At 40.9% G+C, this 14,088-nt stretch overlaps 1 protein-coding gene across 1 annotated transcript in view; it reads right to left on the reverse strand.

Moving 5' to 3' along the window:
* The window catches only part of LOC115107163 (E3 ubiquitin-protein ligase MYCBP2), a 310,312-nt gene that overhangs the window by 282,545 nt on the left and 13,679 nt on the right, over nt 1-14,088 (reverse strand). The window contains 1 exon segment of the mRNA XM_029630721.2: nt 6,921-7,130. Within this exon segment, the coding sequence (XP_029486581.2) occupies nt 6,921-7,130 (210 nt within the window).

Consider the following 14,088-nt stretch of genomic DNA (forward strand, 5'->3'; position numbering starts at 1 on the left):
TCAAATAGGATTGGGAAATATACTTCAGTTAAGATTTTATTCAAAAGAATGTATAGGGGTGCCAATAACTGCGGCACATATGAAAAAAATGTATTATTTATTTTTACAAATAATTACACTTCAATTAAATTTTGGATTTTTGTGAATATTTTAAATAAAAGACCAAGAGGTTGAGCCTGTTTTGCTCATATTTAACAAGGGTGCCAATATTAGCGGAGGGCACTGTAAGGGTGAGGGGGCCCAGTCGGACCACCTGAAGGTACACTAATTTAGTTTCATTGTAAATTGGTTAGCTAGCCTATGTCTCCTTGTTGTGTCCAGCAGTTCCAGTGTGTATGGGGGAACTTACATTCCACATCATTTGGGGAAAGGGACAGGGAGGTGGAGAATGTTGTTTTTCATTTGTCCTTTGCTCTGTGTTGCTTCAGCCCTACTGCTACAATTTTAATGTATTTGAGGACCAAATAATTATTTATTATGGGTACTGGCAACATTACATTCACAAAAGGGTATGAGGTTTGAGAAAGAATTTGAAAAGATGCAAAGTTTTTCCCATCTGAGATATGTTTCTATAAGAAATGCACATAAATCATACTGAGCAACACAGATTAAAATGGAGTTGGGTATCAGATTTATCAATCCACTTTTTCATCTGAGGCTAGAGGTGTAGCCATATTATTTCCAGAAACAACTGTCCCATTCCAACATATTTCAACTATAAGCGAGACCCCAATGGCCGATTTCTTATAGTAATAGGCCATATTTTATCACGACATGTAACCATCTTTACTCACCGATTGTCAATGACCCAGGGTTCTTCTGAATGTCTTCAATCTCTTACCAGATTTATCAACCACACATGTAATGACAGGCGGAGATTTTAACTGCATTTTGAATTCTTACATGGATAGGCTTCCTACTCGCCCTACCACTTCACTGATGTAGCGGTTACTACAGACCCAAAATAAATTAATGCATGTTAAAGTTTTATCACGACCTTTACACTTCAAAGACCACTGTAGATACTGTGGAAATTTCAGATTTCCTCCATTCCCTTTCTCTAGCTAAATTATGCAGCGCTGTTCAAAAGGGAGATAAATGCAGAAATAACTTAAAGAGGTTGTCTCTGCAGTACGTTCCTTCCTTAACGGTAAAGCGGCTGGCCCTGGCGGCTTTGGTAGAGAGTTTTACAAATCATATTCAGAAAAGGTTACTCTTCTGTTGCGGATGTTTAAACACTATTGAAACTTGCAGACTCCCGGAGTCTTTATACTCAGCCAATATCACCCTAATATAAAGAAAGATGAAACCTATCTATTTTCATATCGTCCTATTGCCCTCCTCGGATGTGATCTTGAGATGTTTAGTAAAATACTCGCAAACAGACTAAATAAATGCATTGACTATAATTTTTGACTATAATTCATCAAGACCAAACTGGTTTTATCGCAGGCAGATTCTCATTTTCAGACTTTAGGCGACTGATGAACATCAAGTATTCCAAACATGACAAAGGTTCTAAAGTTGCCATTCTTGCACTTGACGCTCAAAAGGAATATTACCAATTGGAATGGAACTACATTTTGACAATAATACATTTGTTTGCTCTGGGCGAGAGTTGTCCCTTGGGTTGAAATACTATATGCGTGCCCGACGGCTTCAGTTCACTAATTACAATAAATCACATCCGTTTTCATTTCACCGTTCCTACCGCCAATGGTGCTCATTGAGTCCGTTGCTATTCGCCATTGCTATGGAATCCCTAGCTATTAGTATCAGAAGCCATCCTGCCATTGCTTCGCTAAACATGGGCAAGGTTGATCACTGCATCTCACTCTATGCGGATTACATTTTGTTTGCCTCACGTCTCAAAAGTGTCACTCCCACCGCTGTTGGAGTTCATCGAATAATTTGGAGAACCCTCTGTGTACATCATAAACTGGTATACAAGTGAATTCATGCCTCTTAAAAAGGTGACAAACCCAGAGTTTCTTAAAAAAACTTGTTAGGGAGTTGGTTCCGCTGTCGGGATCAAATCAGCGGAAATTTCAAGAGCGCTACCTATAGTTTTTGATAAAACTCAAACTTTCATTAAAATACACATGCAAGGTACTGAATTAAAGCTACACTCGTTGTGAATCTAGCCACCAAGTCAGATTTGTAAAAATGCTTTTCGGCGAAAGCATGAGAAGCTATTATCTGATAGCATGCACCCCCAAAGTACTGGAACGTCACCTAAAACAACAGATTTTGCGGTAACCGGCGCTACCCAAAACGCAGAAATAAAATATAAAACATTCATTACCTTTGACGAGCTTCTTTCTTGGCACTCCTATATATCCCATAAACATCACAATTGGGTCTTTTTCCCGATTAAATCCGTCATTGTATAGCCAAAATGTCGTTTTCCTTAGACCGGTCTGATCCAGGAATATTCCATTTTACAAGACGCAACGTCACTTTTTAAAATTACAAAAGTTGCCTATAAACTTTTACAAATCACTTCAAACTACTTTTCTAAACCAACTTTAGGTATTAATAAACGTTAATAATCTATACAATTCATCACGGGGCGATCTGTATTTGATAGCAGCTAGTGTTGAAATCAGCGTCCATGTTTTACATTTTCATAACATCCTGTGGAGAGACTAAAACAGGAAAGGCCAAAACGTCATACAACCAATAATTAAGTAGGCTGGAAATGCCAGCACTGGCGACATCGTGTGGAAGCTGTAGGCGTTTACAGGGCATCTTCATGCATTTGCAGTCGCCTTAAACAATACATTGACTGGCGGATTAATATATTTTTTGTGTTTTTGGAGAACAGTTTTGCGAGGGATTTTTACTCCTAAACACGTTATGTTATAGCCACAGACACAATTTAACCAGTTTTAGAGAATTCAGAGTGTTTTCTATACACACATACTTATCATTTGCATATACTATATTCCTGGCATGAGTAGCAGGACTTTGAAATGTTGTGCGATTTTTAACAAAAAGCTGCGAAAATGCGCATGATCCATAACAGGTTTAAAACATACCTTTTAAAATCACAGGAGACCAAATTAAATATTTTGATGTCATCCCAAAGGACTCTAAATTTATTTATAAATTGACATAGCGACATGATGGAAGTTGAGATCTGGAGAGTGCTGCCTATCTACGATAACGCTATTAAAATGGTTACACTCCCAGATTCCTTTCTCTCGTTCAGAATCTGCCTATATTTTTAACTAAAGCTTTTTTCAAATCCTTGGATTCTATCATCTTGCCTTTTGTGTGGCAATACAAAGTACATAATATCTATAAAAAAAACTATCAAGCCCAAAGAATTAGGGGGCCTGAGCCTGCCAAAGTTTCAGCATTATTATTGGGCAGAAAATGCTAGAGCACTGGTTTATTGGCAGGATACATACCCTGGCATGGTAGATCCCTCCACCCATTCATGCCTCATTATTGAACAGGATACACATAACACCTGTATTCCAGGACTTCTCTTTTCATCAACTAAATCTCCTACAGATATTACTTGCAATAACTTTACATACAAAAATAAAATATCAAATAAGGAAAACATTTGGTCTACAGGAGACCTATGCCTGTAATCCTATTTGCAAAACCATGCTCCCCCCCACTAACTAACAATACTTTTTTATTCTGGAAGAGAAAAGGAATTACTACTATTGCAGACCTTTACATCAATAATACTTTGCCACAAAAATAATGACATTCTCACAGGCAAGAAATCATGGACAGGTTCTTCCTGAGTGTCAATGCAACCAAACTTAGTTTTGAGTGTTTTTGAGGAAGTTTCGGCTTGCATTGCAGAATTGCTAACATCCGCTTGGCTGTTTATCATGACTGTTGTATACATTGCACATCAGGACAGGAAATGTAATCTTCTGATTTTAAAAAGCCTGAATATATAAAATAATATTTTTTTGGCTTATTCTGTTTTGTTCATTCCCAAATTCCGTTTTCTCCTTTTGAGTTTTTCCAAGTTTCCCTTTTATCCTTTTTTTCCTTCATGTTTTCGCTCTCAAAATCTGACTTTTTAAAAATAGAAAAACAACCAAATTGGATTTAAGACCACAACAATGCGTAAACCACATTTGGAGACCAAATGAGGTCTGGGAAACATCTGAGGAATATAGATTTTTGGGTGTAGTAATTTTAATTTATTTAACCAGGAAAAGCCCATTGAGACCCAGTCTCATTTTCAAGGGAGACCTGGCCAAGGAGGCAGCAATCAATAAATACATTTCAGAAAACAATTCCAACAAAATATTCCAGCCTAAAAAGAGCCTTTTACACTCCTCTGTAACAGAGTCCCCTATCAAAAAGTGACCCTTAAATTAAAGTGTGCACCTAGCAAGAGGCTGTTGTTTAGCTGTGTTTTTGTAGCATACATGTGATGGTAGTTCACTAAACAAATACCCACTGGAATGATGAAATGAGGAAAGCCTTTCCATCATTGCTAAAGGCTACACAAAGAGGTAGATGTGCGCACCACAGATAGGGGCATTCTCTATCACGGCAGAGGTGGCAGGGTAGCCTAGCGGGTAAGAGCGTTGGGCCAGTAACTGGAAGGTAAAAATCTGTCATTCTACTCTTGAGCAAGACGGTTAACCCCAACAACTGCTCAATAGGAGCCAGTGATGTGGATGTCAATGTCGATTAAGGCAGCCCCCCCGCACCTCTCTGACTCAAGAGGGGTTGGGTTAAATGCATTCAGTTGTATAATTGACTAGGTATCTCCGTCCCATTCTGTTCAGGTCTTATGATAAACTTGGGAAAACTAATACATTTTCAATACACCGAGTCGATTCCCTAATGAGGTTAAAACATTTTTGAATATTGTTGAATTCTATTTTAATGCCTGGATCACGTGAGGGCCTAATTATCAAATTTGGACCAGAATGAGGCTCTCCACTCCCCATTGTTCCTGCAGTGATGATTCACCATCTTCATTGAATATTTTCATAATTTATCTGCAGCTTTCTCACCGATGCGATTCGGTTGGTTACACTGACTGATGAGTCACTCACTAAATGGATTTCGAATCATCGTTACCACATGCAAATTCACGCATCATGCCCTTTCCCTTCTCCGTGCAAAGAAATTTGACTGCAACCAACCTCTGCGCACACAAATTGTCCTGGGAGGTAGGACAGACTGCCGTCGCTCGCTTTGTGACTGACTGGCACCATCTATCCAATTTAAAAACAAATTCTTATTTACAATGACGGCCTACCGCAGCCAAACCCGGACGACGCTGGGCTAATTGTCCGCTGCCCTATGGGACTCCCAATCACGGCCGGTTGTGATTCAGCCTGGAATCGAACTAGGGTCTGTAGTGACACCTCTAGCACTGAGATGCAGTGATTTAGACCGCTGCGCCACTCGGGATCAATAGAGCGCTAGAAGATGCATACTGTTCATTCTAGCGGGAGAGGGCTCGACAGACTAGCGATTTGAAACTTTTAATAAAAGTAGCCTAGTTAATATGAAGTTTTAAAAGTATTCAGCTGAAAATTAGTCTGTAAACAGCTAATGGGCTGACGGCCGGCAAAAAAAAATGTGGGGATTGCAGGACACACAAACGCGCGCGCAAACAAAGACAGGCTACACACACTCTCTGTGCGCTGTGATATTGCTCCTGGGGACGTGCTCTGTTTCAATGAGGCCACAGTGGCAAAGCAGTGGTGAGCAGAGTGGGACAGACAGACGCAGAGAAAAGCAGGGAGGGAAAGAGAAAAGTCAGAAAGAGAAAGTGAGACAGAGCTAAAAGAGAAAAAGATAGCGAGCCAGAGACACAGCGAGAGTGAGAGACAGCAAGAATGAGAGTGAGTCAGTGAGTGAGACAAGGCAGTAGCTAATCCTCACAGACCAGTGCTTTAAGCCTCTCATAGTGTTGCTATAAATTATCATGGCAGTCAAAAGGGTTCAACACTAACTCAGAGAAACAGAGGTCAGTGTCGGGGCGGGAACCTGAGAGCAATGGGAGATACTGGATATAGGCTACAGGGGGTGAAAATTTCACTAGGTAGAGATTTAGGATCAGCTTCCAAATCCTAACCTTTGGTGGAGAAAATGCTAAACTGACTCTAAGTCAACATCTAGAGGCAAAGTTCACCATATAGCCTAGACTAAAATGGATGGGTAAAAGGTAGGACAGATGCCCAAAGTTAGGGTGCGATATGATGTGCAACATACTAAGTAGATCACATTCCAACTTATATTTTGCTAACTGATTATTTAGGAAAATTCAAGATGCATTTCATATTTTAGGACAATTGAGGTGGATTTAAATGATACCAATTTGTTCCATTCTTTCTGACCTTAGGAAGCTTGATGGATCAAGCGTGATATCCAATATATTGGGATAACCGGTTGAGGAGCCAAGCTAGATCGCCCGGTAAATTGGAATATTTACCCAGCGGCAGCAGCCACCAATTAGCCATTCAAATTTACCAGGCTATCTAGCTTGGGTCCTCAACCTGTTATCCCAATATATGGGATACCCCCCTTGATTTTGGATATTGGATACCACTCTTGAATTGGAGTCGGCAAAAGAAGACTGATCTGACTCCCAGGCTAGCACATCCCCTGTAGTCACGCAGGCCTACTGCTCTAGTCGTACTGGAAAGCATCCCTCTCCCTACACCGTTTGCCTCCCTCCGAGTGCATTCGTTTTAGCTTGCCCGGTGTTTCTTTCCACCAATAAAAATGTAATTACTAGAAGGGACAAAGCCCCTCCGACCATTGCAATTTGAGTAGGGCACTCAATTTGACTACATGTGGGTACACTCAATATGGCCACCTGTCATGGATCACTGATGTGAATGAATGTCTGTTCCATTCAATGTCTTTCTACCCTTCCACCAACCCTGTTCCAATCCCTGTGCTTCTGAAGTTACCTTGGGCAGCTTGATGGCGGGCTCACGGTATTCCTCCTCCTCCTCGCTGTCAGAGTCACCGCTCTGCACGGAGCTTTGTGAGGCCAGGGACGACTCCCGCTGCTGCCAGTCCAGCACGCAGTGGCGCACGTTGCAGTACACATTGAACGCCGATGGGTTGCTGTGCAGCTTGATGTCCGGCACACAGAAGGCCCCATCGAGGTTATCCGTCTGTGGAGAAGATAGAGATAAAGTATCAGAAATACAGCCATCGCTCAAAAATCAAACAATATTTTGTTTCAGCAGTCAATGAATGAAGGCAGTTTGCCCCTCAAGACTTCATCAAAAGAGAAGAGATAATTAGAATGCATATTCAAAGATGCAGGCATTGTTGGAGGAAGATGTAGGCTAAGTTCTTTAGCTAACTGTAGCAGTCCCATTGAGATTGATTCACTGTTTGAAGTAGAAGGTAGTCCAGATAGTCGAGACACTACAATAAAGCCTGAAGAGGAATAGTGAGATACAGCCTATTCAGTGAAAATCATTCTGTGAAACTAAGCCTTATGTGATTCTGTCTGCGAGAAGAGGACACAGTTCTCAGATTTTAGTACAAGAAAAAGGATGGAGAAGGGTGAAGGGAAGACAAAGCGATTCAAGTGAGAGAGCGATGACAAGGAGAGGAAAGCAAAGAATAGATTATTTTATTCTTATGTGAGCCGTGACGGTAGGAGTGATCATTGTTATTCATTAACCATGATTACGGATAGACCTGAATTAAATCCTGAATAATGATGAATGAGAAAGTTAAATGCACAAATATCATACCCCCAAAATATGCTAAGCTCTTATTACAAATACAGTGGAAGTTAATATTTTCATGGGGGGTATGATATACCTCTAACTTTCTCATTGATCACCATTCATTAAGGATGATCCATAATCATGGTAACATCCACATTAATTTAGAAGTGTTTAGAAACATTCTACTTTTATTTACAATTAAAATTACTCCAAAATATACCATACATTTTTATTGGGCAAAAAATAAATCTGAAACACAACCAAAACAAACACCAAATGGATCCAACAAATTTGTAGATTCCCAAGGTTGATGTCGTCATTACATGCTATGAATATGGGAACAAATAGTTAAATGAATTTGTCCCCTAAAATGGGGGTTGTACAAAATGTGCTGTAATTACTAAACGGTTCGATATGGATGAAAATCCCCTCAAGTTAAAGCTGACAGTCTGCACTTTAACTTCATAATCATTGCATAATTTCAAATCCAAAGTGCTGGAGTACAGAGCCAAAACGTATCACTGTTCCAATACTTTTCCAATATGGTGCATTCGGAAAATATTCAGACCTCTTCCCTTTTTCCACATTTTGTTACAGCCGTATTCTAAAACGGATTAAATAAAAACAAATTACTCAATCTACACAAACTACCCCATAATGACAAAGCAAAAACAGGAATTTTTGAACAGTAATAAATAAAATAAACAGAAATACCTTATTTATACAAGTATTCCGACCCTTTGCTATGAGACACGAAATTGAGCTCAGGTGCATCCGCAAGACAGCAGCCATACTGTACGGTGCCAAATTCCTAAAGTCTAAAGCACAAGGAAGATTAGGCTATATCCAAGGTTCTACAGCTGCAACATCGAGAGCATCCTGACGGGTTGCATCACTGTCTGGTTGCATCACTGTCTGGTATGGCAACTGCTCGGCCTTTGACCGCAAGGCACTACAGAGGGTATTGCGTACGGCCAAGTACATCACTGGGGCTAAGCTGCCTGCCATCCAGGACCTCTACACCAGGTGGTGTCAGAGGAAGGCCTGAAAAATTGTCAAAGATCCCAGAAATTGACAACACATTTGGCAAAATTATTGAATTCTCTATTACAACATTTTATACCATAACCAGTCAAATCAAAATGTTTGTCACATGTGCTGAATACAACAGCACATTACAAGCCCCTAAACAATGCAGTTAAGAAAAATACCAACAAAAAAAGAAATAGAAGTAACAAATGAAAGAGCAGCAGTAAAAAAACTATAGCGAGGCTACTGTACCAGTACAGAGTCAATGTGAGGGGGCACCAGTTAGTCGAGGTAATATGTACAGTTGAAGTCGGAAGTTTACATACACTCAGGTTGGAGTCATTAACCTCTTCCCTCTACTCGGGACGCTTGCGTCCCAACTAGAGCTCTGGAAATGGAAATGTGCTACGCTAAATGCTAATAGTATTAGTTAAAACTCAAACGTTCATTAAAATACACATGCAGGGTATCGAATTAAAGCTACACTCGTTGTGAATCCAGGCAACAAGTCAGATTTTTAAAATGCTTTTCGGCGAAAGCATGAGAAGCTATTATCTGATAGCATGCAACACCCCAAAAGACCCACAGGGGACGTAAACAAAATAATTAGCATTTCGGCGTTACACAAACCGCACAATAAAATAGAAAACATTCATTACCTTTCACCATCTTCTTTGTTGGCACTCCTAGATGTCCCATAAACACTATTTGGGTCTTTATTTCGATTAAATCGGTCCATATAAAGCCTAGATATCGTCCACAAGTCTGGTTATATGTAGACTGTGTGATAACGAAAAAAACATAGTTTCAAACGTAACGTCATTTTTTAAAATTCAAAAAGTCGACGATAAACTTTCACAAAACACTTGAAATACGTTTGTAATGCAACTTTAGGTATTAGTAAACGTTAATAAGCGATAAAATTCATCAGGAGGCGATGTAAAGATCATTAGCTGTCCGTCTGGAAAAATGTCCGGCTAGAAACTCAACGAAAATATCCGGTCCTAGACCGGAGGAGATACGGTGTCCTGTATGTGTTTGACCAAGAAAAAACTCAAAGGGAAATGACAATACTCTAGACACCGTGTGGAAGCTGTAGGTACTGCAACCTCAGTCAATTAATTGTGGTTCACGTTTATCAATGGGTTCAAGTAGCGCATGGATATATTTTCCCATTTTCAGTGATCAGTTTTTCCTGTGCTTTTCGATGTAAATGCCGTTCTGGTAAAGCCACAGCAGTGATTTAACCAGTTTTTTAAACGTCTGAGTGTTTTCTATCCACACAGACTAAGCAAATGCATATACTATATTCCTGGCATGAGTAGCAGGGCGCTGAAATGTTGCGCGATTTTTAACAGAATGTTCAAAAAAGTAGAGGGTAGAAGCAACAGGTTAAAACTTGTTTTTCAACCACTCCAAAAATTTCCTGTTAACAAACTATAATTTTGGCAAGTCGGTTAGGACATTACTTTGTGCATGACAAGTAATTTTTCCAACAATTGTATACAGATTATTTCACTGTATCACAATTCTAGTGGGTCAGAGGTTTACATACACGAAGTTGACTGTGCCTTTAAACAGCTTGGAAACATCCAGAAAATTATGTCATGGCTTTAAAAGCTTCTGATAAGTTAATTGACATCATTTGAGTCAATTGGAGGTGTACCTGTGGATGGATTTCAAGGCCTACCTTCAAACTCAGGGCCTCTTTGCTTGACATCGTGGGAAAAATCAAAAGAAATCAGCCAAGACCTCAGAAAGAAAATGTGTAGACCTCCACAAGTCTGGTTCATCATTGGGAGCAATTTCCAAACACCTGAAGGTACCACGTTCATCTGTACAAACAATAGTATGCCAGTATAAACACCATAGGACCACACAGCAGTCATACCGCTCAGGAAGGAGACGCGTTCTAACTCCTAGAGATGAACGTACTTTTGTGCGAAATCAATCACAGAACAACAGCAAAGGACCTTGTGAAGAAGCTGGAGGAAACAGTATCAAAAGTATCTATAGCCACATTAAAACGAGTCCTATATCGATATAACCTAAAAGGCCACTCAACAAGGAAGAAGCCACTGCACCAAAACCGCCATAAAAAAGCCAGACTACTGTTTGCAACTGCACATGGGGACAAAGATCGTACTTTTTGGAGAATGTCCTCTGGTCTGATGAAACAAAAATAGAACTGCTTGGCCATAGTTACAATCATTATGTTCGGAGGAAAAAGGGGGAGGCTTGCAAGGCCAAGAACACCATCCCAACCGTGAAGCACGGGGGTGGCAGCATCATGTTGTGGGGGTGCTTTGCTGCAGGAGGGTCTGGTGCACTTCACAAAATAGATGGCATCATGAGGTAGGACAATTATGTGGATATATTGAAGCAACATCTCAAGACAGTAAGTTAAAGTTAAAGCTTTCAAGTCAGGAAGTTAAAGCTTGGTCACGAATGGTCTTCCAAATAGACAATGACCCCAAGCATACTTCCAAAGTTGTGGCAAAATGGCATAAGGACAACAAAGTCAAGGTATTGGAATGGCCATCACAAAGCCCTGCCATCAATCCCATAGAAAATGTGTGGGCAGAACTGAAAAAGTGTGTGCGAGCAATGAGGCCTACAAACCTGACTCAGTTACACCAGCTCTGTCAGGAGGAATGGGCCAAAATTCACCCAACTTATTGTGGGAAGCTTGTGGAAGGCTACGAAACGTTTGACCCAAGTTAAACAATTTAAAGGCAGTGTTACCAAATACTAATTGAGTGTATGTAACTTGGGACCCACTGGGAATTTGATGACAGAAATAAAAGCTGAAGTAAATAATTCTCTATCCTATTATTCTGACATGTCACATTCTTAAAATAAAGTGGTGATCCTAACTGACCTAAGACAGGGAATTTGTACTAGGGTTAAATGTCAGGAATTGTGAAAAATTAAGTTTAAATGTATTTGGTCGTATGTAAACTTCTGACTTCAATTGTACATGTTGGTAGAGTTAAAAAGTAACTTATGCATAGATAATAACAGAGTAGCAGCAGCGTAAAGGAGGGCCAGTGATGTACTGGGCCGTATGCACTACCCTCTGTAGTGCCTTGCGGTCGGAGACCGAGCAGTTTCCATACCAGACAGTGAAGACTCATGCCAAATCTTTTCAGTCTCTTGAGGGGGGGAATAGGTTTCGTCATGCCCTCTCCACAACTGTCTTGGTGTGCTTGGACCATTCTAGTTTGTTGGTGATGTGGACACCAAGGAACTTGAAGCTCTCAACCTGCTCCACTGCAGCCCCGTCGATGAGAATGGGGGCCATCTTAACCCTCCGTTTCCTGTAGTCTACAATTATCATTTGTCTTGATCACTTTCAGGGAGAGGCTGTTGTCCTGGCACCACACGGCCAGGTCTCTGACCTCCCTGTATGATGTCTCGTCGTTGTTGGTGATCAGGCCTACCACTATTGTGTCATCGGCAAACATGAGTGAACAGGGAGTACAGGAGTGGACTGAGCACGCACCTGAGGGGACCCATTGTTGAGGATCAGCGTGGCGGCTGTGTTGCTTTCTATCCTTACCACCTGGGGCAACCTGTCAGGAAGTCTAGGATCCAGTTGCAGAGGGAGGTGTTTAGTCCCTGTGTCTTTAGCTTAGGGATGAGCTTTGGAGGACACTATGGTGTTGAACGCTGATCTGTAGTCAATGAATAGCATTCTCACATAGGTGTGAGTGTATGTAAGAAAGGTGTGAGTGTATGTAAGAAAGCGTTTAAGTTCCTTGCTCAGAACATGAGAACATATGAAAGCTTGTGGTTCCTCTAACATGAGTCTTCAATATTCCCAGTTAAGAAGTTGTAGGTTGTCGTTTTGTATAGTTACCCATGCAGAGCATGGCTCAGAGCGAGTGAAGTTTGAAACGCTTAGCGCACGCTAACTAACCAGCCGTTTCATTTCGGTCACACCAGCCTCATCTCGGGAGTTGATAGATTTGAAGTCATAAACAGTGCAATGCTTGACGCACAACGAAGAGCTACTGGCAAAACGCACGAAAGTGCTGTTTGAATTCATGTTTACGCGCCTGCTTCTGCCTACCACCGCTCAGTCAGATACTTAGATACTTGTATGCTCAGTCAGATTATATGCAACACAGGACACGCTAGATAATATCTAGTAATATCATCAACCATGTGTAGTTAACTAGTGATTATTATGATTGATTGTTTTTTATAAGATAAGTTTAATGCTAGCTAGCAACTTACCTTGGCTTACTGCATTTGCGCAACAGGCAGTCTCCTTGTGGAGTGCAACGAGAGAGAGGCAGGTCGTTATTGTGTTGGACTAGTTAACTATAAGGTTGCAAATTTGAATCCACCGAGCTGACAAGGTGAAAATCTGTCTTTCTGCCCCTGAACGAGGCAGTTAACCCACCGTTCCTAGGCAGTCTTTGAAAATAAGGTGTTCTTAACTGACTTGCCTAGTTAAATAAAGATTAAATAAAGGCGTAAAAAAAAATAAAAAATAAAAATACATCTGCAAATCGGCGCCCAAAAATACCGATTTCCGATTGTTATGAAAACTTTAAAATCGACCCTAATTAAATCGGCTATTCCGATTAAATCGGTCGACCTCTAGTTGAGATGTTTTAGGTGGTTTTGAACATGATAATATTTCCACACACAAAAAAGCAGTCTGAATAGCAAAAGCATTAAACTGCTTCAGGATGAAACTACTACAATAGCATTCCTCCCTTTTCCCCTCCTCCTGCCATGCCAGACTCCACCCATGTGTGTGTTTGTAAGCAGAGAAGCAGGCAAATGAGGAAGAGGCCCTTTAAAAAAAAAAAGTAGGCTCAGCGATATAACAGGTGCAGAAAGTAAACAGCAGAGTGGGTCAATTTACACAACTAAGAGTTCTGAATCAAGTGGATCAACTTTGCCGCTGTTCCGTTCTCGTATCTACCACGTAACTGCGTGAAGCGAACTTGCGCACATACTGTGTGTGGCTGTGAGAACTAAACCTTCTGTCTCGCTCGTCGCAATATCGTGGTGCTTCTCGTGCAAAGTCACTTCGCTGAGTATACCTTTAAATACCATGCTGTGACAGAGGGGGAGGCGTGTTCTAAAGCACAAACTGGCCCGAGCCGTATCAGAAGGGGAAACGGGCGTGAAATGGGACCAGTCCAACACTAGATCAGAGAGGGGAGCCAGAGAGAAAGGAACCAGACCCACCTGTATGAAAGAGAGGCATGAGTGAAAAATCGGACCAGCCGCACCCACCGTCTGATGTTTGGGGTGTGCATGTCTGCATCGCTCTACCCTCTGCCTGCTTGTGGCTCAACACTCACAGGAGAAATGTTTTAACTGCTAAAGAAAGAAA

Source organism: Oncorhynchus nerka, linkage group LG3 (assembly GCF_034236695.1).
Source record: "Oncorhynchus nerka isolate Pitt River linkage group LG3, Oner_Uvic_2.0, whole genome shotgun sequence".
Classification (NCBI taxonomy): Eukaryota; Metazoa; Chordata; class Actinopteri; order Salmoniformes; family Salmonidae; genus Oncorhynchus; species Oncorhynchus nerka.